Consider the following 22,838-nt stretch of genomic DNA (forward strand, 5'->3'; position numbering starts at 1 on the left):
CACATCTCCCCACAAAAGAAATACTGAGGCCAAGAGACAGGGAGCTGGATACATCATGCAGACTGTGTTTAAACAAAGACCTGAAGGAAAGTCTGAAACATCTGGTTCTATTCTGCCCAGCTATGATATATAGGAACCAACATCCTAGGGAGCTTTATCAAGGAAAACGAGTTGATGGCAGCTGACGACTGGTGGACTGCGTTCATGCAGGGAGAACGGATCTTGATGACATTGGCACTGGTTAGGGTCTTGAAGGAGTTTTTTTTTCCAGAATCGAAGGGAGCGAGCCCAATGTCAGTTACTGAGTAACTGACATGGTTTATTGGACGAGAAATGACAATTGTAATGAAGGTTTAAGGAGGATGTAAAATGTATGTTTTGTAAAAATGTTTTAAAGTGTTTGATGGTATAGGTTGTCCTTTTGTAAAACCAGACACCTAATGAAAAGAAAATGGCTAATTCTCATAGCCCCTCTGTTGAAAGCCTTAAGGGAATTAAATCTACCTTTACAAATGCAGAAGATAAAAAACCTAACTTTAATGGGAGAAACTACAAGTCCCAGAATACTAGAGGTACTGAGATGAAGAAGAGGGCTGAAGAGGCATGCAGATGCAGTCCAGCAATTAAGCCTGGTAGCCATTGTACTAGTCGGGCGATTAAGGCTAACGGCTCACACCTGAAGTCTATTATTGAACCTGTGAGGCATAAAAGGCCCCAGCAGGAAAGAGGAGTTGAAGGAGCTGGAACAAGAGCTGGAAGGCTGGCTGTAGCAAGAGCAGCAGAGGAGAAGCACAAGGCTGGCAAATCACAAGGAAGTGGAAGAACGGAAGGGACACCGGAATGTGGAGACAGCAGATTTTCCCTGCAAGTTCTGAGTGTCCTGTTCTCCCAAACTCTTAAGTGCAGAGGCTGCGCAACGAAAGATGTGCAGGAGTCTGAGATTTCCCCATGTACGCCTTGTTGCTGTGATTGCAGAGCCGTGGAAGTGCAGGAGATTAAGGCCAGAAGCGGAAGGCAAGCCAAGAGTCTCTAGAGGAAAAGGAACTCTCAAATTAAATGGCCGGACCAGAGACACCCGTGCTGGAGAAGGGTGTGAGTACCCAGCGAGCCAGAAGCAGTAGAAGTGGTATAGGAAGTCAGGAAAGCAGTGCAACCCGAAAAACCAGTGTCTACCAAGCCGGTGAGTGAAGCACAGCTTTCAAATACACTGCGCAAGCCTTCCTGGTAACTGTAGCCAGCTCCTAAGTGACTAGCGTATTGTTTAATGTGAGTAAAAGCTGTTCTTTATTTTATTTTTCATTCATCTAGCTGATTACATCCACTGTTCTATAAAAAATGTACTAAAAAATGTATTGAAAAGTGGATGTAATCAGCTAGATCAATAATAAAAAAAAAAGCTGTTCTTTATATCGGAAGTCTTACTAAAAATGGAATTGTACCATTCGCTTATAAACTTCAAGATCAATGCTCGTGTGAGAAGATAAAGTGCATTGAAAACCATTGTTGAAGTATCTAAAGACTGCTGCTGTATACCATAGTTGTTGCGTGTCCCTAATTAACAAAAGGGAACGCTCCCTAAACATTACTGAATACCTAACCATGTCTATATAAGAGTTACAATTTACAGAGTGAAAACTACATCAAAAGAAGGTCGCCTGTGCCCAATTGTAATTACCAAAGGAAATCAGAACCTAATCATTTACCATTACATGGTAATACAATTCATTATTCAACCTTAAATCTTAAAATCTACATGAAAGAGAGGTTGCTTGTGCCCAATAAGAGGACTGAACTATACCGTATCCAGAAGTGACATTTGTTCTATTTCAAAGACGTGAAGAGTCCAAAGCATTGAAGAGAACAAGCATTACCCAAGCCAAGAGGCACCCCCTTTTCATAGTGAAGCCAGTCTTGCCAAGAGTTGAAGAACCATCTACTGTGAAGTTGCTAACGGTCAAGTCACATTTCCCTTCCTCAGATTCAAGCTGGATTCTTCTCCACAGTTCCAAAAAATGCTGTTTTGGGGTTTAACATGCCTGTATACAAATTCTTTAACAAATCAGTGATGCTATACTCTTTAGATGATTAGACATACTGTGCCCCTTCAGGGTAAGGATTGGGGATGCAGCATAAACAAGTATTATCAGATATAAATGAGATGCATAAACATCCAGTGTACCACAAGCACTGATGTCATCAGGATGCGCCCGTACCCTTAAGGCGCTTAATTAGGGACAGACCAGCTGGGGTCCATTTTGTGGCAGTCCAGGGGGTTAGAGTGGAGGTGACTGCTCTCTTGCTACATGTAAGCAAGTGAGGGATTCTTAACAGACCAGAAGGGACACTAGCTTGTCTTTGAACCCATATTAGTGATGAGCTACTGCATTTGCAATACCTAACCTTTTGGGGGATGTCAGAAGTTGGACATGTTAAAGAAAACCAGAGATCCCGAGGAGGAAGAAGGGGTAACGGTAGAATGGGGCCAGCTGTTGGATGAACTGAGGTTCCCAGTGGACCAAACCCCCCCCCCCCTGAAGGGGAGGTGCGATTGGGTAGTACATTAACAGATTGGAGGGGGAGGTGGGGGGAAACGGACACCGTGGGGAGGTTTATGGGGGTGTAGCGGGTGTTGGCGTATATCCCAATGTATCCTGCTGTTTCTTTTTCTAAACCTGTACCGTTATATTTTGGTCTTGTATGCCACATTTTATTTTTCATTTGTATACTGAAACTCCAATAAACAGATGTTTACAAAAAGAGTGAGCAACCTGCATTTGTTTATAGTTTTGTTTTAATAGTTTTTATTGACGGTTTACACGATCACATCAACATGGGTTGCAGGGTAAACCTTTATATAGACCTTACCAGCCCTACAGATTTCCGGGGTGGGGTTGGGAAGGAGATCCAAGGCTGATGTGAATCCAATTGACACATTTCGTTTGCCCTAGATTGTTAATCTCAGACTATTTCTGACTCTTTTGGTCTTACCTTGTTCTATTTATGGTTTTGCCCCGCACTGTAAAATAAAACATGTATATATCAGTTTAGTTGCTTTGTCTCTTCCATTTATCCCTGTCACTTGGGGGACCCATTGTACCAAATGTTCTTCCTTGCTGCTCAGCGTTTTGTGCTAGAAACAAAATGAAAAATGAATGAGTAAAGCGAGCTGCAAGATTATTTAAATCCCAAAGTACAGGTGAGAATTGATTCTATACAAGTGGAGGATTAAACAGTTTCAATGTGGACAGTTTTCGGTACCGGAACAAAATGTAATTTTGAAGAAACAATATTGTTTAACTATGTAGGTGTAGCTAAAACAAAATGGTTGTTTTCCTTCATACCACTTGCACTTATTCATTGTTTCCAGTTTCATATCTATTTTACCATTCCCATTCATTTTTCCTAACAGGTACAACATTAAACCTCTTAAAATTTCCCATCGTCAACCCCACACCGTATAGAATATTCCGGAGAATGGAGAGACTAAAGGCAGATGCAATTCAGTCTGAAGAAGACTTGGGTGATGAGGAACAAAAGCATCTTGGTCGTCTTAAAAAGCAAGGTTATTTAATAGGTATGCATGTTCTGTGTGTAATATAATTCCACACTGCTCCCCCAAGAACTATTTGTTTCCAAGAGCTATGCATTCATATTTTGTAACCAAAATCTTGATTTGTTTTGAACCAAAAACATCTGTGGAGCACAATGTTGCATTATATCAGACTAAGAATGGTATGTCAAATGCATTTCTCTTAGCATGCCATCTTTCCAACTACTTGGTAACAGAAACAAATCTCACTGTATACATAAAAAATGGAGTTCAAATGTAAGTTAAGACCTCCTCAAGAAAGTGAGAATTAAAACGTCACGTAGATGCAAGTCAGCCTAAAAAGAGAAGGAAAAGTAAAAAATAAATTAGCATGTTTTTTAAATTAGCACACATCAAAGGTACAACTGTTTCTCCCTTCAGCAGTATCTTGAATGTGTCTGTTGTGTCAGTACCCTGGAAGGCTTCAACCCCCTTCAAATATTGGGAAATTCTTGTCTAGAACAATAAACTTTGACTTCTGTGATAGAAGGCTCTGAGGTGGACCGGTATGTGTTCTGATGAAATCCTTGATGACAATCGATGAATTGGCACCTGTGACACATCCTTAGATGTTGTCATTTCTCCCAGAGGGGGAGCCCCTTCCCATGAGGCCATGGAGGTGAGACCGCTACCTGATAGTCCCTCTGGGGGTGGTACTCCGTGGGAGGGGCTCTCGTGGGGAGAGACCCCCCACCCCCTCCAGGGACAAGGACGAACATCTAGGGAGAACGAATGCGGTATAACAACCCTCACCCAACACCTCATGCACCTCCCTACTATTGAGACCTCCACACCTTACCTAGTACTTCGATGTACCTTGCAAACCTAAACATTTGCCACCGACTAATAGTAGATCCAGGTATTGCTGCAGTGCCTGGAAAGCTGACAAAACTAAAAGTACTGAGATGAGGTGGCTCAAGAGAGGCATAACGATTACCATGGAGCCACTAGCAACAAGGACGGACGTTACGCAAGGGCCGGACAAGCCCTATAATAAGGACACTGAAGAAGGCCTCAGCATCTTCTACTGTGGAAGCGAGTAATCCGCGTCAACTACCCGGGAAGTTCAAACTGGGAGAAAGGAGCAGAAAGGTGTGACGAGAGCCAGCAGGAGACAGACTCCTACCGGGACCATCCAAGGGGTGGCAGTGCCCCACCAGTTATGAGGTGGACGACTAGGTCCAAACGGGTAACATTGCCGAGTGGGGAGCGAGAGGGCGAGATATCGCCAACACCCAAACAGCGGGGTTTGAGTAGCCGCTGGAGAAAGCAGTCGGTTGGATCAGAAGGGAACTTGAGAGGCTGGCAAGAAGAACCACAAACCCTGGAAGAGCCAGTGACGCATCCCATTTTGGGAACAGGTCACAGGAAATGCGGGAGACTCAACGAGGTGGAGTGGAGAGCCTCGGGGATAGAATCCTTCGTCCCATTGGTAAAGGAAATGCCACTGGCCACCAGAAAAGGCTCTGGGACCTGCACGCAAACCTAGAGTGAGTTAGAGGGCGTTTCCCTCGTGCTGGGTGGGTCAATCAGAGCCACTGATCACCCGGGAAGGGTCAAAAACCTAACACCAGTCATTTTCTTTGTGGCAGTGCCTGGAAGGGAAGCAACCCAGGTCTGCCAAATCCTCGTAATAAGTAGATGCATATCTGGAACCTGCATCTACAAGAGAAGACCAGTATAAACCATATTCTCCGGGGCAGAACTTGGCAAGGTAGTAAACCAGGTCTGACAGAACAAACCAACAGAGAGCTGAACTATGAAACTAAGTATACAAAGAGGCCAGGGGAAGGGAGCCATTCCCCTGGTATTGTGAACTGTGAGAGCAAAGCCAAAGAAAGCCCGGAAAAGTGAGTCATTCTCCTGGTAGTTGAGCTTGCAAGGAGGATCATACCAGTAACCAGGGGAAGGAAGTAATTCCCACTGGGATAACAAAATAGTGAACTTTCTGATGCAGTGTGTGCAATCCTTTTTGTTTTTGTGAAGTACTAAACCCATGGGAAGGGAGTCATTCCCCCCCTGGTATAGTATTTACAACCAGAACTGTGCAGCGCAGTCTAGGAGTATGGAGTCATTCTCCCAGACCAAGAACTTTGGTGCTACTTATTAGTTTAGTTGTAAGTGTAAGGGACAGACATAGGGAAATTTTGACACATGACAGTGGACTGTTCAAGTTACTAATACATCCTGACCGACCCATTAGCACTTTAGTTGAGGCAGGAAAACCCCTTGTAGATATAGGGAAATAAAGGTTTTATTTTTATACCAAATAAGTCTGTAGTAATCACTATGCTGCCTGTGCGTTGGTCTCCTCCTTCTGCACACTTGCAGACCACAAAGTAGTACACGGTTTTCCATAAACTGGCAGACATTTTTCCATGACCACCAAACTTCATACGATATTCCACCATATGGTTGTGTGATGCGTCATTGGATTTTTCAAACATTTGCTATCTTCTACCTAGCACTCTCTAATTTGCCCATTGGAGAAAGAATCACCCGGGAATGCCAATGCAGAGAAGTTGCATAGTAATTCCGGTCATATAGCTAATGACAGATAACTTGGTTGAATTATTAGGCATTGCTACCAGATGTTGATCAGAGTTCTCATTTGGGAGCAATCACAGCAGCATAATTTGTTAGTGCCGGGGGAAAAAATTCCTCAGCCTTTCGGGATCATGTACCAACAACGTAGAAGTTTAAATGCATTTTATTTAAGTTGCATGGATGGGGCTTAACCCACTGCTCTTATCCTTCTATGTTATTGCTCAGGAGAAATGATCCTTTTGGAGAGTCCTCTCCCAATATTGCATTTATGGGAGTCTAAAGATGGCATCAGTCCTGTCAAGACAAGTTTCTAATTGTGCAACTTTTTTACATAATGGTAAAGCATCTATATTGGTTTATAGGCGAGAACATTTCCTAGCAACCCCATCTCTTACCTTTGGGTGTAAAATCCAATGGTGGATCTGAATCTATCACTTTAATTTGACTTTTCATGCTTGAAAATCTAATGGGATCCCATTGCCATGTTTTGTCTAATTTTCGGGGTACCTAACTCTTCATTTAGTGAAGAGGGAGGAATATGAAAGTTTTGTGACTAACACATTTCCACTGATGAAGGGCAGTAGTAACTGTCACTGGATGCCTCTTCAATTATGTCAGAAACCTGAGGGTGTCTCCCGAACTAGACCCCAGGGATCTGTCATCGAGGTGGCCAGGACACGGCCATCGCTATTGGAACCGGTTTCTCGGGGTAGACCAGTGAGGGAGGGTCACCTGGATGTGAGGGGGTCCTTGGGGAGTGGAACAGGAACACGTACAGGTGAGACGCAGTATTCCCCTTCTGTTAACCCCTCTTTCCCATCTTATTACATAGGACACTCAAATACTCTGCCCCCATTCCCCTTTCCGACACAAACACTTTTGCACAACACAAAAGACAAATGACTAACACCAGAGATGTTTACCTGACATGTCCCAATATAAGAGTCAGGCAAAGTCAGGCAATTGACCAGAATCACACACACCGGATGGCCCTTTCCCTTCCCCACAGGGCTAAAAGGTGGAGCACGAGAGCACAGGTTGAGCAAGGCAGACCGCAGGACATGAGAGCTAACTCAGCATGGCAGTTCAAGAGGAGGCGAAAGACGGCACATACCGAAAGGGTGACAAGGAGGAGACCCTGCCCTTTCCAATCAAGGCCTGTGAAACCTCCGCAGATGGAAACGTACACCAGCGTGTGTTGCAGCAGGTGTCAGTGGTACACAAGACCCTCCTCTGCTGATTACCAAGCTGGGGAGAGACGCTTGTCTCTGTGGTACCAACCTTGACTCCAAAGAGAAGGAAAGCCAGAAAGCCAGGAGGTTCATCACAGCCGGTGAGACGAGGGGAGAGTCGATAAGAGACCGAACTGTGTTGAACGAAAAGTAGTAAACGGCTAATTTGAACTGTGTAAGGTGAAAAGAACTATTGATACAAAAAGGGGGGAAAACCAGCAACAGAGGAGTCCAGCACCACATGGGTGCTCAAGTAGGAAACTCTGGGCAATTACTCAATGGTAGAGACTACCATAACCACAAGGCCTTACGAAAAGGCAAAAGGGGGTCAAAGTGGTCATACGGGGGTCTTGTAAAATCCTCCGTACAGTCGAAATTCTTTGACTGACAGATGATTGTGAAGATGAGGGAAACAAATCCTGCATGTTGAAATTAGTACATGAACAGTGCATTGCAAAGGTTATCAAGAGTGAACCCGGTGGAGGGATGACCCCAGTGTATTGTTTAAAAAGACCCTAAGACCTGTGAAATACAACAAGTGAAGGTGTTTGAGAAATACCTGGGAAAGTGGATTGTACGCCTTGGCAATCCGGTCCGAGCCCGGCAGAAAGAAAAGCCTGAGCCTGATCGAGGGAGGCCAAACAGACCGGGGGAAGTGGATTGTCCCCCTTGGCACTCATCAGATGGAAGAGTGAGGAAAATGAATCCACAGTGAACCCGACAGGAGGGAAGCTGGTATTCGAGAGGTGTCTTTGCCTGAAAAGGGAGAGACCCAAGGGTGAAAAATAGTCACCCCAAGTGCAAACTCGAAAGGACTTTTTTGTTTAATTGTTTGAACTATCAGATCCTCGGAAGCCGGAGAGACAACCTCCGAAGATCCTGATATTGATGAGAACTTTTCTAGGGATTTGTGCCCGCAAGAGGGGAATGCAGAGGTGAAAGACATCATCCGATTTATCTATGAAAAGGACTTTTTGTTGGTTTGTTTTGTTGAATATATCAGGCCTCGAAGACAAAAGACTTTTATTGAAAAGAGACTTCACTATCGAAGAATCTGGTAGCTGGTACGGAACTGTCAGCTCGTGCTGGGAAAGCTCGAGTGTGTGCTGTGCTCAGGAGATCCACATTGTCCTGTGCTCAAAACGTGGGGAAGGGAGACCTCTGGCAATCACATCCTGACTTATTATTTGTGAACACTTCTTCTTTTTTTATTGAAAACCCTATCTCACACTCTTTCTGTAATTAAGTTTTAAGGATTTGGCAACAGTATTTCTTTAGTATAGGCGTTTTTACTTTGGCAAGACACCGCAAGGACCTCCTTCTTTTTCATTTGATGGCCGAAGCTTGCTCCCATCTTAGATTTAGGTTAGTCATATTTCCACCCTGCATTTACAGTTTAATAAACACCCTTGAACTGAGATCACTTGTGTCTGTCTTTACTGTTGCCACCATGAGTTCTTTACAATTCCGATCCATCCTCATTTTCTGTATCTGAAGTGCAAAACCTGGCATTTAGGTAGCTTTTATGTCTCTGCAGATGCGCCTAGACATCTCCTCCAACTGAATGACCACACCATAACTCACTTTGTGAGTCTAAATGTATTTTTGTATCTTCTTCCCAAAAATCAAATTCAGTAGACCATTTAATAGGCAATGCTTGGAGGACATATACCAATCTTTTGAAAACATTAGTTTGTGTACTGGTAATCCTGCCAAACAAGGAAATGATTAGCTTTTGCTATCTCTCAAAGCCTTGGAAAAATTACTTTAGCTATCATTGGAAATTGACTTTATACGAAGTTTGGAAAGAGGAAGTGACATTAATAACTAACAGTTTAATCCTTTCCCTCCCACCTACAAGAAGTATGAGCCAGCAACAAATCAGCCTGACGTGATACAGAAATATTTACAGCATTGTATTTTTATACCTTTATTTAGAACCATAAAACCTGGCTAAATATGCATCATCTTCCTGTATAATCTCTGGAAAACATATGATTGAAACTTGAACATATGTGGTTTATGGTCAAAATCTCGAAAAAATAAATCTCGAAAAAAAAGCCAAAAAAAAGTCGAATTATTTTTTTGACGTTTTTTATTCGAAATGGGGGGGGTCACCCCCCGAACCCCTTTTTTTTTTGTTACCATTTGTTTTTTAATCCCGGACCCCAAAATAAATATATAATTTTAAAAAAAAATCGACTTTTTTTCGGTCTTTTTTTTCCGACCTTATTGTTATTCGAGATTATTTTTTCGAGATTTTGACTGACCACCAACATATGTATCGTGTGGTCTGCAAATTATTTTGTAGGAGTCTGCTGCCAGCATTTGGAACCTTGATATTTGTGCTATACCTGATCTTCTGACCCAAGGGTTCAAGTGAGAAATGTAAGATTATAATTTCTGATAATTTTAATGCGAGATGAAGAGGCTTGAAAATTAGCCAAGATTAATTTAGTAATATGGGCGACGAAAGACACATTTTCTTAATATTAATTTGAGGAGGTAATCATTTTCACAATTTAACGCTTTTTCAGCATTGAGGGCTAATAGTGTATGGCCTATTTGGACTGTTGGCTGTTACCGACACTACCTACGACTCTTTGAATATTATCAAAGGCTGGTCGACTAACGATGTTACCCGATCTTGTTGAATGATTTTGCCATTATTGATTGAAGGCAACTTGCTATTATTTTGTAAGGATTATTATCCCCATTGTTTGTTAAGGCTCTCTCTGTAGCTAAAGCACAATGATGGGTCTTTATTTGGCTTAGTCAATAGAGTGAGAATAGAAACCATCCTGGATTATAACAGAACTTTGTGGGGGTGTATTCAAATAGTAAATATTGTTGCCAATTGAGTTCTAAACTGAGTGCATTTGTGAAAATGTGATGGCCTGGGGCTTTATCATTGGAAAACTATTTCATGGCAATATTGGTTTCCTCTTCTGTAATGGGTTCTTCTAAATGTACCTTGTCTGCTGCAGAAATAGTAGAAAGGAACATTTAAGAGATTCCATATGAATTCTGGAGTTTCCGATCAACCGTATAATGTTCAGAATAACATTTATTTAAAAATCTGTAGCTCCAGCCTTTCTTCATAGACTGGGTGACCACTCATGTGTTTGACATGCTTACGTGTTTGATGTTTCTTTAATTTGTATGCCAAGTCTGTTGGCTTTTCCAGCAAGCTCAAATAAAAATGCTTAGTTTTTAACAGGGCTAATGCTCTTGTGTGAGGCCTTTAAAGTCGTTGTGTGGGCCCATATCATGAAGTGTTTTAGCAAATCCTGGTTTTTATGATGACTCAGTGCTTTCTCCAAGAGTCTGCTCTTAGCTTTATGAAGGGTGATGTGCAGGGCAAACACTCCATCCTCGAGCACACTTTTTTGCAGCATATAGTCCTCAAAGTTCCCCAAAGGACACCTGTAGTATTATTTTTGAAGTATTGGTGAATCTTCACTTATTCCAGTGCATAAAACCTGGTCCCTCATCAAGGAATAGTTTTGATGCTGTTGGAAGACGTGTTTCTGATAGCCTGCATGATTCAGCAAGAAGTCGGTGGGAGCGTAGTCTGATAGGGTGCAAACATCAGTCGGAGTGTCATGTAGCCAAGGGATGTCGATAAAGGATATCAAAAGATCTGACCAAATATATCTTATGCACATCAGAGAAAAGTGAAAATACATTCTCCAAGCTCTAATCGATATAGGACCACTACAAAGTTAAACAGAGACTTGCCCCTTCGGGGACAAGGACTCCCATTCCGCTGAGGAACTCCCTCCACCATTCCCCATTATGGCATACATGGCATTGTCCGATGTGCAAAGCCATATTAAATTGCAAGATTTGGCTGAAGAGAAAGCTATCTTGTACCATGATAAGCCAGAAAGAGAATTACAAGGGTGTCAAAGGAAGTTGACATACAGGTTGCATGTTGATTGCTATAAACCATTATTTATAATAAAAAAAAAAACTCCCCATCTTCTTCTTTTTTTTTTTTTATTCATTTATTTTCAAGATTTACAATAACCAAAATATACATCATCAAAAGTTCAAACTGAGTATTAAACATAACACTCAGTGTTTCATAGGTACAGAAGCAAAAAAGTCCAAATCATGGATAAATATTGAAACATTTCAGATAATACAAGACACATTTTGTACTATTCTTAAAATAAAACACCTAATCTCAAAATAATTCAACAATAAACTCCCTATCTTCTAAGAGGAGTTTCCCTGCCTCAAACTAATACTAAAGGAGCTGTCGGAATGTCTGTCAAAATCAAACTCCACAGTCCTTTCACAACCTACTTCTATCCCTTAAAATACAATACAACTAAAGAATAATCCAACAGAAAGGTACTTGTCCAGGAGAATGACTCCCTTCTCCTGGTATTTGGGTGGTGTCCCCAAAATGTTTTCTTGCTAGAGGATGCCAGGTGGAATGACTCCCTTCCCCTGGTTTGTGGTTCCATCAAAACCTTTCTACAACTCAACTTTTGAGACCAGGAGAAGGACTCCCTTCTCCTGGTAATGGTACGCATACTCCAATATAGTTCACATCAAAGCCAGGGGGAATGGCACCCTTCCCCTGGTGTTTGACAGTTCTTTCCATAACTTTCAACTTGTTGTTTATTTTGCCACTCTCTCATGGTATTAGCAAAGTCCCCAATACTTCTCAGGGTTTCAGTGGACTTATCTCTGCCACTGTGATGAGGAAGATTTCCTCGGATGCTCAGTTCCCTTATGTTGGGGATTCCAGACCCTTCTCTGGTGGTCAGTTGGCTTATCGCTGCCACTACGACGTGGAAGCTCTCCTCGGATGCACACTTCACTCTTACCACTGGACCATGGGAGAACCGCTCAAGCCTGCCTCTCTTCCAACCCTGTGGCCCCTCTGGGTCTCTACCTCCTGTTACCTTCTTTGGGACTTCTGTACATCACTGGGGCTTCCTGGGACTGGAGTTCGTCTCTCCGGCTCTTTGGGTTTCTCTCCTCTGCTTCTGCAGCACTGCAGCAGCTCCACGCTGTCTTGTACTGCTCAGTTCGCTTTTCCTGCCTTGTGCTCGGGTCCACTCCAGCTGGGTTTTGCTGGCGTCTTCCACTCTTCTGTATCTCCAGTCTGCCAACAGGATTTAAACCTACTGCTCTGGATGGTTTACACATCTGCTGCCTTGCCCAGCTGGGCTTCACAAGTTCTCTAATCCATAGTCTCCTCTTATACTTCGTCCTAGTACTTTTTGTTTTGGCTGTATTCCATGCACGTCAGCTATTCAGAGCTGTATTGTCCTCTTTTTAGGGGCTGTGTGGGTGAGGACTGCACAACACGAAAAAAGAATAAATCCCACATATCTGCTTCCTCCCTTTAAGCTATAAGGTTGTTCTTAGTATCCGCCTGACATATACACAACCAACCTATTCAACATGAATTTAGGTGAGCACACAAGGTTTTCAAAAAAATGTACATATTTTAATGTTTACAAATTCATAAAACACTATCATAATAAACCAAACAATTTAAAAAAAGAACCCCAATGGTTCACAAAACTGAAACTCCCTTACTCTCCCCCAAAAAGGGAGTTTCACAAAAGACACATTATTAACTGTGGGCATATTTTATTTATTGATTGACAATAAAGATTGCCCATGCGACTAGCACAGGAAGTCTTGATTCTATTAAAGACACGGAGGCGAGCATTATGCTTCAACTTATTTAATTACTGCTAACCACAGCTTTTAAAATCTTTCTTTAGTTTCTATATATATATTTTTTATAACTCGTATAAATAACAGAAAAAATGAAACATCATAGCCTTAACCTGGCTAAACTACTCCCCACATGAGACTCTTCTCTATGGTAGTCCAAAAGCCTCTCTTTCACTGTCCAATCAGGTAATCCCTTCTACTATAAGTCACTGCTTCCCTGGGTCCTTTCCTTTTCTTTTGCAGCTCACTCTTTAACTGGACAAATGTCTAAAATCCAACTGCGCTCTCGCATAATCCAACTGAGTCTGTCCTTTCTATCCTTGGTAGGCTCTCCATATTCTATCTCTGCAGTTCTGCTGCCTTCATACACTCTAATCTCGGTGATTCTTTTGCTCCTCTCCTATGCAAAAAGAGAAATGTGCACGTTGGGGAGGGGAATACGATTCATAACATGTCATAAACAAGCATTTACATAAATTGCTGTGAGATTTATTACAGTTCATAACATGACTCTTACAGCCGTATTCCCGTAGGGTGGGATAATGCTCGCCTCCGTGTCTTTAATAGAATCAAGACTTCCTGCGCTAGTCGCATGGGCAATCTTTATTCTATGACCAGAGGCGAGCATTATGCTTTTTCAAAGCTTTCTACAACTGCAGCAGCTATATTGGATACTGGTTTGAAGTAAAAGGTTTTAAAGACTGAATCGCTCGACCAGTCTGCTGCTTTCATGATCTCTTGCAGCGGAACTCTGACTGCAAAAGCTTGTGAAGCCATTGCACCTCTAGTAGAGTGCGCTCCAAATCTAGACGTGTCTATACCTGCTAATTCCATCACTTCTTTTACCCATCCAGCAATGGTAGCTGACGTAACTGCTTTGTATGGTTTTATGCACGCTATAAGCACGCTATAAGCAACTGGCTGACACCCCCCCCTCCACTGGTCTAACCGCTGCTGTAGCTGCTTCATAACACTTTATACATTTCGCCAGGCATAATTTCTCGGCCAGTATGGGTATGAGATCACTTTAGAATTGGTCTTTGTACGCTGCGCTATGGTAAAGGCTATCCCTTCCGGATAGTACATTTTTCTGTCTATCTCTAGGGCTTTAACATCTGAAACTCTTCTACAAGACACTAGGCAGTGGTATGTAGCTAATTTGCCTGAGAGTTCTTTATCTGACAGTAAGCTGTTACTCGGCCACTGCTCGAACAGATGTAGGACCTTTTGGACATCCCGCAGCGATGATTACTTAGGCGTAGGGGGTTTGCTCATCTTCACACCCTTTAGCAGTCTTGACACAGCGGTGCTCCGTCCACTAGCTCGTGCCCAGCGGAGATTGCTGATCTATATACTCCTACAGTCCTGAATGCTTTCCCTGTAGAGGGGAGGCTGGCTAGAAAATTCACTACTTGAACTTCAGGTGCTGAAACGGGAGATATACTCCTCCCCCTGCACCATAAGTCCCAGACTTGCCACGTGGAATTATAGCTCCTGATCGTAGATGGGGCCCATGATAAATTGATAAGCCTTGTAGCATCTTCTGAAAGTCCTGGCAAGCGCCATCTATGCCTGAAATTCTGCACGCTATCAGGGTTAAGGTCTGGTCCTCTATCAGAGGGTGTTGGGCTCCTGCTGGATCGGTCAGCATGTCTTGTCTGTATGCAATCTTCTGTGGAAAATCTGTAGAAACTTCCATCAGAACTGGAAACCAAGCTTGCGACTTCCACTCTGGCGTCACTATCACTATTTGAGCTCTGTCTCTGTGCACCTTTGCTAGTACCCTCGCCAGCATCGCGAAGGGGGGAAAAGCATAGTGCCTCTGCGACCCCCAATGATGCATGAATGTATCTGTTCCCTGGGCTTCCGGGTCCAGCTTCCAGCTGAAGTCATTCGCCAGCTGTGTGTTCAGCCTCGAGGCGAACGGGTCTATGTGCAAGGGGCCCCATTTTGCTTTTAGTTTCTCGAAGATCTCCCTGTGTAGTTTCCAGTCACTGTAATCTACTAGGTGTCGGGAGTTCCAGTCTGCCACTGAGTTCAGGGCCCCTGGGAGATACTCTGCTTTGACTGTCATCTTCTTCTCTAGGCAGTCATGCCAGAAATCATTTGCTAATTCCGCTAACATCCTGGACCTGGTGCCTCCCAACTTGTTTATATACCTTACTGCAGATATATTGTCCATCTTGAGAAGGATGCTGCAGCGTGCTTTGTCTCTGGTGAACGCTTTTGCTGTGAATTACCCTGCTAGTAACTCTAGGCAATTGATATGTACTTCTAACTCCTCTTGCAACCATTTTCCACCTGTTTCTATCTCGCAGCATCGCGCTCCCATTCCTGACCTGCAGGCGTCTGACTCTATAACTAATTCTGGTATGTCTCTGAAAATAGCGCAGCCGTTCCAGGCTTCCATATTGTGGAGCCACCAGATGAGCTCTGATTTGCTTTCTTCGTCTAGGGGAACTAGTAGATGGTATTTCCAGCCATTCCTTAGGTACTTGATCTTCAGTCCCTGAAGAGCCCGATAGTGTAACAGGCCTGGAAATATCGCTTGTATGGACGCTGCTAAAAGACCTACTATCCTGGCTAGATACTGAAGAGAGATCAGCGTTTTTTTGAGTGCTGTTCTCAGATCTTTCTTGATAGCTCTCATTTTTGGGATTGGCAATTCCAAGGTAGCTTTCTTCTTATCTATAGTGAAGCCCAAGAACTCTAGCCGCTTGGTCGGCGTAAACTCTGATTTGTCTCGGTTCACTAGAAATCCCAGACTGGAAATTGGTTCTATTGGCCATTCAATTTACTTCTGTAAGCGATCTTTGTCTTCGGCCATAAATAGGATGTCGTCCATGTAGACAATCATCCGACACCCTTGTTCCCGAAGTGCTGTCGCAACGGGCCTCATAAGCTTGGTGAATGCCCATGGTGCTGACGCTAGACCGAAAGGTAGGTATCTGAACTGACATAGTTCGTCTCTCCACCTGAACCTTAGGAAGGGTCGACATTGGTGTGCTATCGGTACTGTGAGATGAGCGTCTTTCAGATCTAGATGCGGGAGCCAGTCTCCCCTTCTGAGTAAGTCCCCTAGCAGATGGATTCCTTCCATCTTGAAATGTTTGTATACTAACCAGCTGTTGAGTTCGTTCAGATTGATTACAGGACGAACTTTGTCTTTGCGATGGACTAGGAACATATTGCTCAGGAAGGATTGTCCGCTTCTCGTCGCCCTCTCTATCGCCTTCTTCCGCGCTAGATCCTGGATCTCTGCATCTAATAGCTCTTCTTCCGCCTGTGTCATTTGAATTCTGTGAGGGGGACGTTCCTGTTCCGGATGGTCTAGGAACTCTAGAATGAAGCCTTGTACGGTCTGAAGGACCCATGCATCTGACGATAGATCGCGCCAGTTGTGCAAATAACGTATTGTTCTGCCCCCCACTGGCGGATAGGTCGCTGGCGTTCTCTCACCTGTGTTGTTGTTCTGGTGTCGGTAATATCCGCGTCCCCGAGAACTTCGTCCTCTGTTCGGCAAAAAGGCGTCTTGTTGGCGGGTCTCCCAATACTTGGCTCTGGGGCCCTGAGATCTTCTGTTATTGAATCGGCCAGTCGAGCGGCCTCTATATCGACCGCCCCCTGAAAAAACTCTCTCCGGGAATACCTTCCTAAAGGAGGCCTGCGCTCTCTCTAGCGCCGTGAATGTTCCGACAAATCTGTTCATTTCTTTGACAAATGTGTCTCCGAACAGAAGCCCTTGGGCACTCTCCCCAGCTTCGTAAAATGCCAGGTCGCCTAGTTTGTTATCAATCTTCAACATAGATCTGCGTCGCTCTGAAGATATTGCGCAGTTTGCCTTACCTAGCATGCAGACTGCTCTTTGTGCCCATCCTGCTAATATGAGTGGGTCCACCGGTTCTCCAGTGTCTTTAGCCCTTTCGGCTAAATCCATTATTTTCCGCTATGGGGCCGGCCAGGTCTAGCACTTTATCCTGGCACGTCTTCCATGCCCGATCCATGCCTTTTCTGGTGTCCTTCCCTGCCTTCGTTACGAAGGTTAGCATTTTTGCATCGAGCTCGGGTGTATCAGCTACTTTCCCTGTCAGCTCTGGTCTCGGACACTCAGTTCTGAGTCTGAATCTAGTATCTTTCTCCATAGGCTTTATCATTTTCTGGGACATCTAAAGGGCTACTCTTGGTGATGGGGTCCAGTCCGTCGATCTGGGGGGGCCTCCACACTGCTGGCTTTGGGCTCGCCTGTACTCTTCTTCTGCGAGACTCTGCTCTCTTTGCTTATGCTCTGGTCATCATCCCCTTCCTGTTCCTGATCTGAGTGTTCTGTGGATAATGAGGCATCCCCTATATTTTTTGCCCCCCTGGGGTAGAGGGGTATGAGGTTGCGCATGGCTGTCTTTGTAAGAAAGGCAATTTTAAGCCTATTGAAAGTGCCAGCCACCTCTAGGGACTTAGTCTTCCCCGTATCCGTGCCCGGGGGAGTATAAGAGTGTTTCCTCTTCCGGGCCACTTTTCTCCCCTTCTCACCTTGTGTCAGAGGCTCTTGTGAGGAGGTTCCCTCACCGGGGTCGTTGACCGTGCCAGCTTTTTTGCCCAGTATTTCTTACAGGACTAATAGCCTGTCTTGTAGAGGCTTAACTCCTAGTGCTACGGCTTGAACCAATGAGTCGCCTAGCACTTTCTTGAAGCTATAGGAGAGGTCTATATCTTCTCCTATGTACTCCACCTCCTGTTCTGGTTCTCTATCACTCCCTTCACTCCAAGCCTCATTATCGATGCTGTATGCCATGGTATTGCATGTGACTCACAGAGGATCGCTATCAGTTCGAGTGCTGTAGCTCCTCTTTTGCTGATGGCAACAGAAAAATAATCTCTTTTTTATTCTTTTCTTTTGAAATTTCGGACTGCCTCTGATGTGTGCAGGCGAACCGGTAGTAAATTAGCGAGGTTCGCGCATTTCGGAGTGAAAGAGGGAGCGTAGAACTGCCCGTTAGCTTCTTTGTTAGTGTCTCCGTGAGAATACATTCTTTTGAGGGGAATTTAGTAATGCGCATGTGCGCGCTTCCCTTGTTTCTACAGGGAGTGGGACTTATCGCGGGCGACGAGTAATACGCAAAGTTCCATTTCCGACGGTGCTCGCTTGCGGCTGACTGGCCGAGCCCTAATGCGAGTGAGATCACTCGCAGGCTCGGCTGTCAGCCCCCCTAAATGTCAAACTCTCTCCGCGAAATGTATGCATATGTTTTCAGCACAAACGTTATTACAACTGCGCTAATAGTACGTGCGCGCTTTATAAGTATATAAACCTAATATTATGGCATTCTATACAAGAAAAAACAGCATAGCAACGCACTGTTGGTTATGGACGTCACTTATCTGTGGTGCAGCAAAAAAGAAGAGGAAGGGACCCAGGGAAGCAGTGACTTATAGTAGAAGGGATTACCTGATTGGACAGTGAAAGAGAGGCTATTGGACTACCATACAGAAGAGCCTCATGGGGGGGGGGGAAGTAGTTTAGCCAGGTTAAGGCTATGATGTTTAATTTTTTCTGTTATTTATACGAGTTATAAAAAAAAATATATATATATATTATACGAAAGAAAGATTTAAAAAGCTGTGTTTAGCAGTAATTAAAGAAGTTGAAGCATAATGCTCGCCTCCGGTCTTGTCATAGAATATGGCGAAATGTGTCTTGATACATACACACCGAAATGAAAAGGTGTTTCAGACAAATGATTGTTTTGTGAACCATTGGGGTGCTTTTTTTAAAAATTGTTTGGATTATTATGATTGTGTTTTATGAATTTGTAAACATTAAAATGTATTTTTTTTTTACAACCTTGTGTGCTCACCTAAATTCATGTTGAATAGGTTGGTTGTGTTTTTGTCAGGCGGATACTAAGAACAACCTTATAGCTTAAAGGGAGAAAGACGATTTGTGGGATTTATCTTTTTTGTATTCCATGTACTACAGCAATACATTGGCCTACTCACAAAGAAGTTTGAATTAAGGGTGTTGGTGGGGGAGTGAAGTTCAACGGGCTGTACCGTAGGTGATCATCCTTGTCCCCAGAGGGTGAGTCCCTCCCCATGCGGTCCTCCCACATTAAACCACCCCTAGCGGGACTATTGGGTAGTGGCTGCACCTCCCTAGCCTCATTGGAAAGGGCTCCCCCTTGCGGAGAAGTGACCATACCTTGCGAATCGTCACAGAATCTATTGCTTTAAAGGAAAACCTCCAATTAACTGCGACAAGGAGTACGGGCCGAGCAAAGGCGAGCAAGAGGAACTTATATGCAGGCAGGAGAGGCCCCCTGGAAGCTTAACACTTGAGGGGGGAGCTAGAGAGAGCCGTGGTGCTTGCAACGTTCAGAACTGCTCTGAACGCAAGAAGCAACCGCTGGAGAGCCGGCGGGGGCTGATACTGAGAAGCTGAGGAAACAGGAAGCCAGTTACCGTGCGGTGTGGTGGTTTGACCACAAGAAAGTCAGGTGGGCAGGTGTCCCGCATAATGATGCCAATACCATAATGCTGAAGAGTCAGCTAAAGGTCCGATTGCCAGAAGCGATAATGAGACGCCAAGAGTGGAAAGAAGACGCTGCCAAGAGTGAACAGAGGTAGAAATGGAAGGCAACTACAGGCCCCAGAGACATTCCCCTGCAATATTGGAGGCACCTGGGAGGATGCTGAGGACTTGTTATATAATCCTAGAGACTTGCTGTACTTAAGATGAAACCTGACTTGAAAAGCTGTATTGGAAGAAAGAGAACCACAAATAAGAGACAGAGAGAGAGACAGAGAGAGAGACAGAGAGAGAGACAGAGAGAGAGAGACAGAGAGAGAGAGAGAGAGACAGAGAGAGAGACAGAGAGAGAGACAGAGAGAGAGACAGAGAGAGAGACACAGAGAGAGAGACACAGAGAGAGAGACACAGAGAGAGAGACACAGAGAGAGAGACACAGAGAGAGAGAGAGAGACACAGAGAGAGAGACACAGAGAGAGAGAGAGACAGAGAGAGACCAATAAAAGTTGGATAAACAATACCCCGGGGAGAGGGAAAGATACCCCATCATTCAAGAAGCACAGACAAAGTCGAACATTTCAGAGGGAGAATACTATGACACCAAGACAAGAGGAGTCCATGAGATAAGAGACACCAAAGCAGAAAAGGGTGAATTGTAAATCCACATGAAGCAAAGTACAAATAAGAAGTTGTACTTCACATCACTACGCAGGGCCCCTTTACCTGGATACAACAAAGATCAAGAAGGGAAGTATGGATAGCAATCCCTAAAGAGGAGGGAAAAGCCTTGCAAGAGAGTTATAAGAATTGATACAGGTGGTGACCAGAGAATATCTGAAAATTCTATGTTAAAAAGAAAGTAAAAGAAGATGAACACAAGAATCAACCATCAGGAGAAGGGAGACATTCTCCTGACCTAGGTTTGTTTACATAGTGGTAGGGTCAGTTGATGTTAGTTTTGGACAGCTGACTATTCATTTGGACATTTCCTGACGACTGACGAGCACCTTCGTTTTTTACATAGGCAGGGAAGTCACCCATAGCGATGGGGAAAGTGAGGCCTTCTTTTTATTCTTTAATACGTTTTGGAACCGTCATTGTGCCTGCGGCGTCCTTCTGACCCGCCACACTTTAGAAGCAAATCTCTCATCAACATAACCTCTTTGTATTCATGTGAATAGCAAAAGCACTGGCAACTGTTCTAACTGGCACTTGAACTGTGAAAACCAGATTTCATCGAACCAAAGTGGTGTTTGCAAGGTACATAGTTTTATCATTTGTAGTCCTTCTTCTAAAGTGCTTAACGTATGTACAAGCATAGCAGTCTTATCTGATGCTCACCTATGCACAATTAAAGCTTACCACATGATATAATGACAGTCTCACTGGTAAGAGATGAATTTATGAGCACCAGTAGAAGAGGGTATAGCGCCTATGTAGAAAGAGAGTGTGAGCTGGCCAATGGGTAGAATAGAGCACTTGCCAATAAAGTACATCTGCATCGTCGTTAGTTGTGTGACTACGGGTTAGGGGAAAAGGGAGAACAGATCGAAACGTTTTCTTTTTTTGATTCTGCAAAGACTAAGCTTCCTCATTTGAGACGGGCATGGTGTTGATAGATGATGCAGACAACTAAAAAATAGTTCGAAAACCTTTATTTTACTAGCCAGGATGGTGTAACGGCCATCTTGCCCCAGCTCTAATGTGGGAATGTTTCCTATCGGAAAGTAAATGAAGGGAAGTAGAAGTCTGTCAGTCCAACACAAAATACTGCCTGTGTCAAAACCTATGCTTGTCCTCGCTTCTATCGAATAACGATGTATATGGGACTGGGTAAATTCAATAGGGTTCAAAGTAAAAATTGTTTGGCAATGGAGTTTTTTCTGTAACTCCCTTCCCCAAGTTCAAGGCACTCGGGATCATAAAGTTCCACAGGCTTCTCGGGTTTCACTTGTCAAATGTTCACAGTACAGGATTTACTCTTCAAACAGTTCACAGTACCTTATTTGGTTTCTCTGGGTTCCCGGACCCCGAACCCAAAAGCCCTTTGGTTTACACACTTCAATGGATCTCCCGGGCTTCCCTTGCCCAAGCTTAGACCCTTTTGATTCCACACTTTCCAAACACCAATGTTTAACTGGTTAAGATCCACTTTCTTTAAACTTTTTTTTTTGTTTTCCTTTGTTGTGCATTTGGTTCTAAGAACAAACCTTAAGCACTTCATTTCATTAGTATAGAAATACATATGTAAATTAAAAACATATTCAAACATATTAAAAGGAAATCGAAGCAGTAAAAATACCTAGGCCATAGGTCCAAGTGTCTATACATCAATTACAGCATATATATTTAAAACTTTACTCATCGTTGGTCCACCATTCTTCTCTATACCTTAATAGTATCTGTAGTTGCTCGTGACTAATCGTTGCGGTTATGAAGTTCATTTACCCTCGGTTCATTTCAATACTTCCCTCCAAATGTGGTGAGCTCCAACAGTTATCGATTCTGCACCTATTAAGGTGCTCCAAAATTGATCCAATTCGATGTGGTTACTACAGCTTACAAATGCTTTATAGCTCTTCCAAAACAGAGGCCTAAGGACTGGACCAGCAGTTAATAAGTTGCGGCTGGTCTCCAATCTTTTGAAGCACATCCGACATGTACGCTCCTCCAATGGTAAGCCATTCCAGTGCCCGTAGTACTCTGTTGTAGGCAGAATACTTTCTTTAAACACAGAAGGTCAACTGGCTTAACAAGTTACACTTGTAAAACCATGACAGTTCAATGGGTTTCCTTTGGGGCTCCCTTCCCCATTCTCAATAGCTCCTCTTGGCTTAATTCACTTTAGTTGGTCAGGCAGTTCACTTGTTCAACGGGGCTCCCTTGGTCGTGGCGCAGTTGTCGGACCACACGGTCCACCCACTACAGGTTATGCAATCAGGGGCCCTGGGCTTTAGGTGTGCCCTCTTGCTTCACACAGCTCCCCTTTTCTCTCAAGGTCTTCCTTCTTGACACAGAGGCAGTTTACTTTTCACATGGAGCCTTTTGAAAACGTTTGTTCCTTCCTTTCTTTGAAGGAACGCGACCACTCCAATACAATGTATACTTTAAAACTGGATAGAACAGAAGTTCTTCATCTAGCACTCGCAAACATGCAAAGTCAGAGTTTTTCAGCCTCACACTCACCGGCTCCCCTTTAAAGACTTTCCTTTCTATTGCGCTTGCCACAAACTTTGTG

The 22,838-nt window shown here is 43.7% G+C and overlaps 1 protein-coding gene across 1 annotated transcript in view; it reads left to right on the plus strand.

Annotated features, from left to right (window-relative positions):
• Positions 1-22,838, plus strand: part of NOA1 (nitric oxide associated 1) — a 574,689-nt gene that overhangs the window by 91,383 nt on the left and 460,468 nt on the right. Inside the window, exon 3 of the mRNA XM_069626114.1 lies at positions 3,410-3,574. Coding sequence (XP_069482215.1) covers positions 3,410-3,574 — 165 coding nt within the window. The remainder of the gene's footprint in view (positions 1-3,409; positions 3,575-22,838) is intronic.

The sequence above is a fragment of the Ambystoma mexicanum genome, chromosome 6p (genome assembly GCF_040938575.1).
Source record: "Ambystoma mexicanum isolate Mex_15411 chromosome 6p, UKY_AmexF1_1, whole genome shotgun sequence".
In the NCBI taxonomy this organism is placed as follows: Eukaryota; Metazoa; Chordata; class Amphibia; order Caudata; family Ambystomatidae; genus Ambystoma; species Ambystoma mexicanum.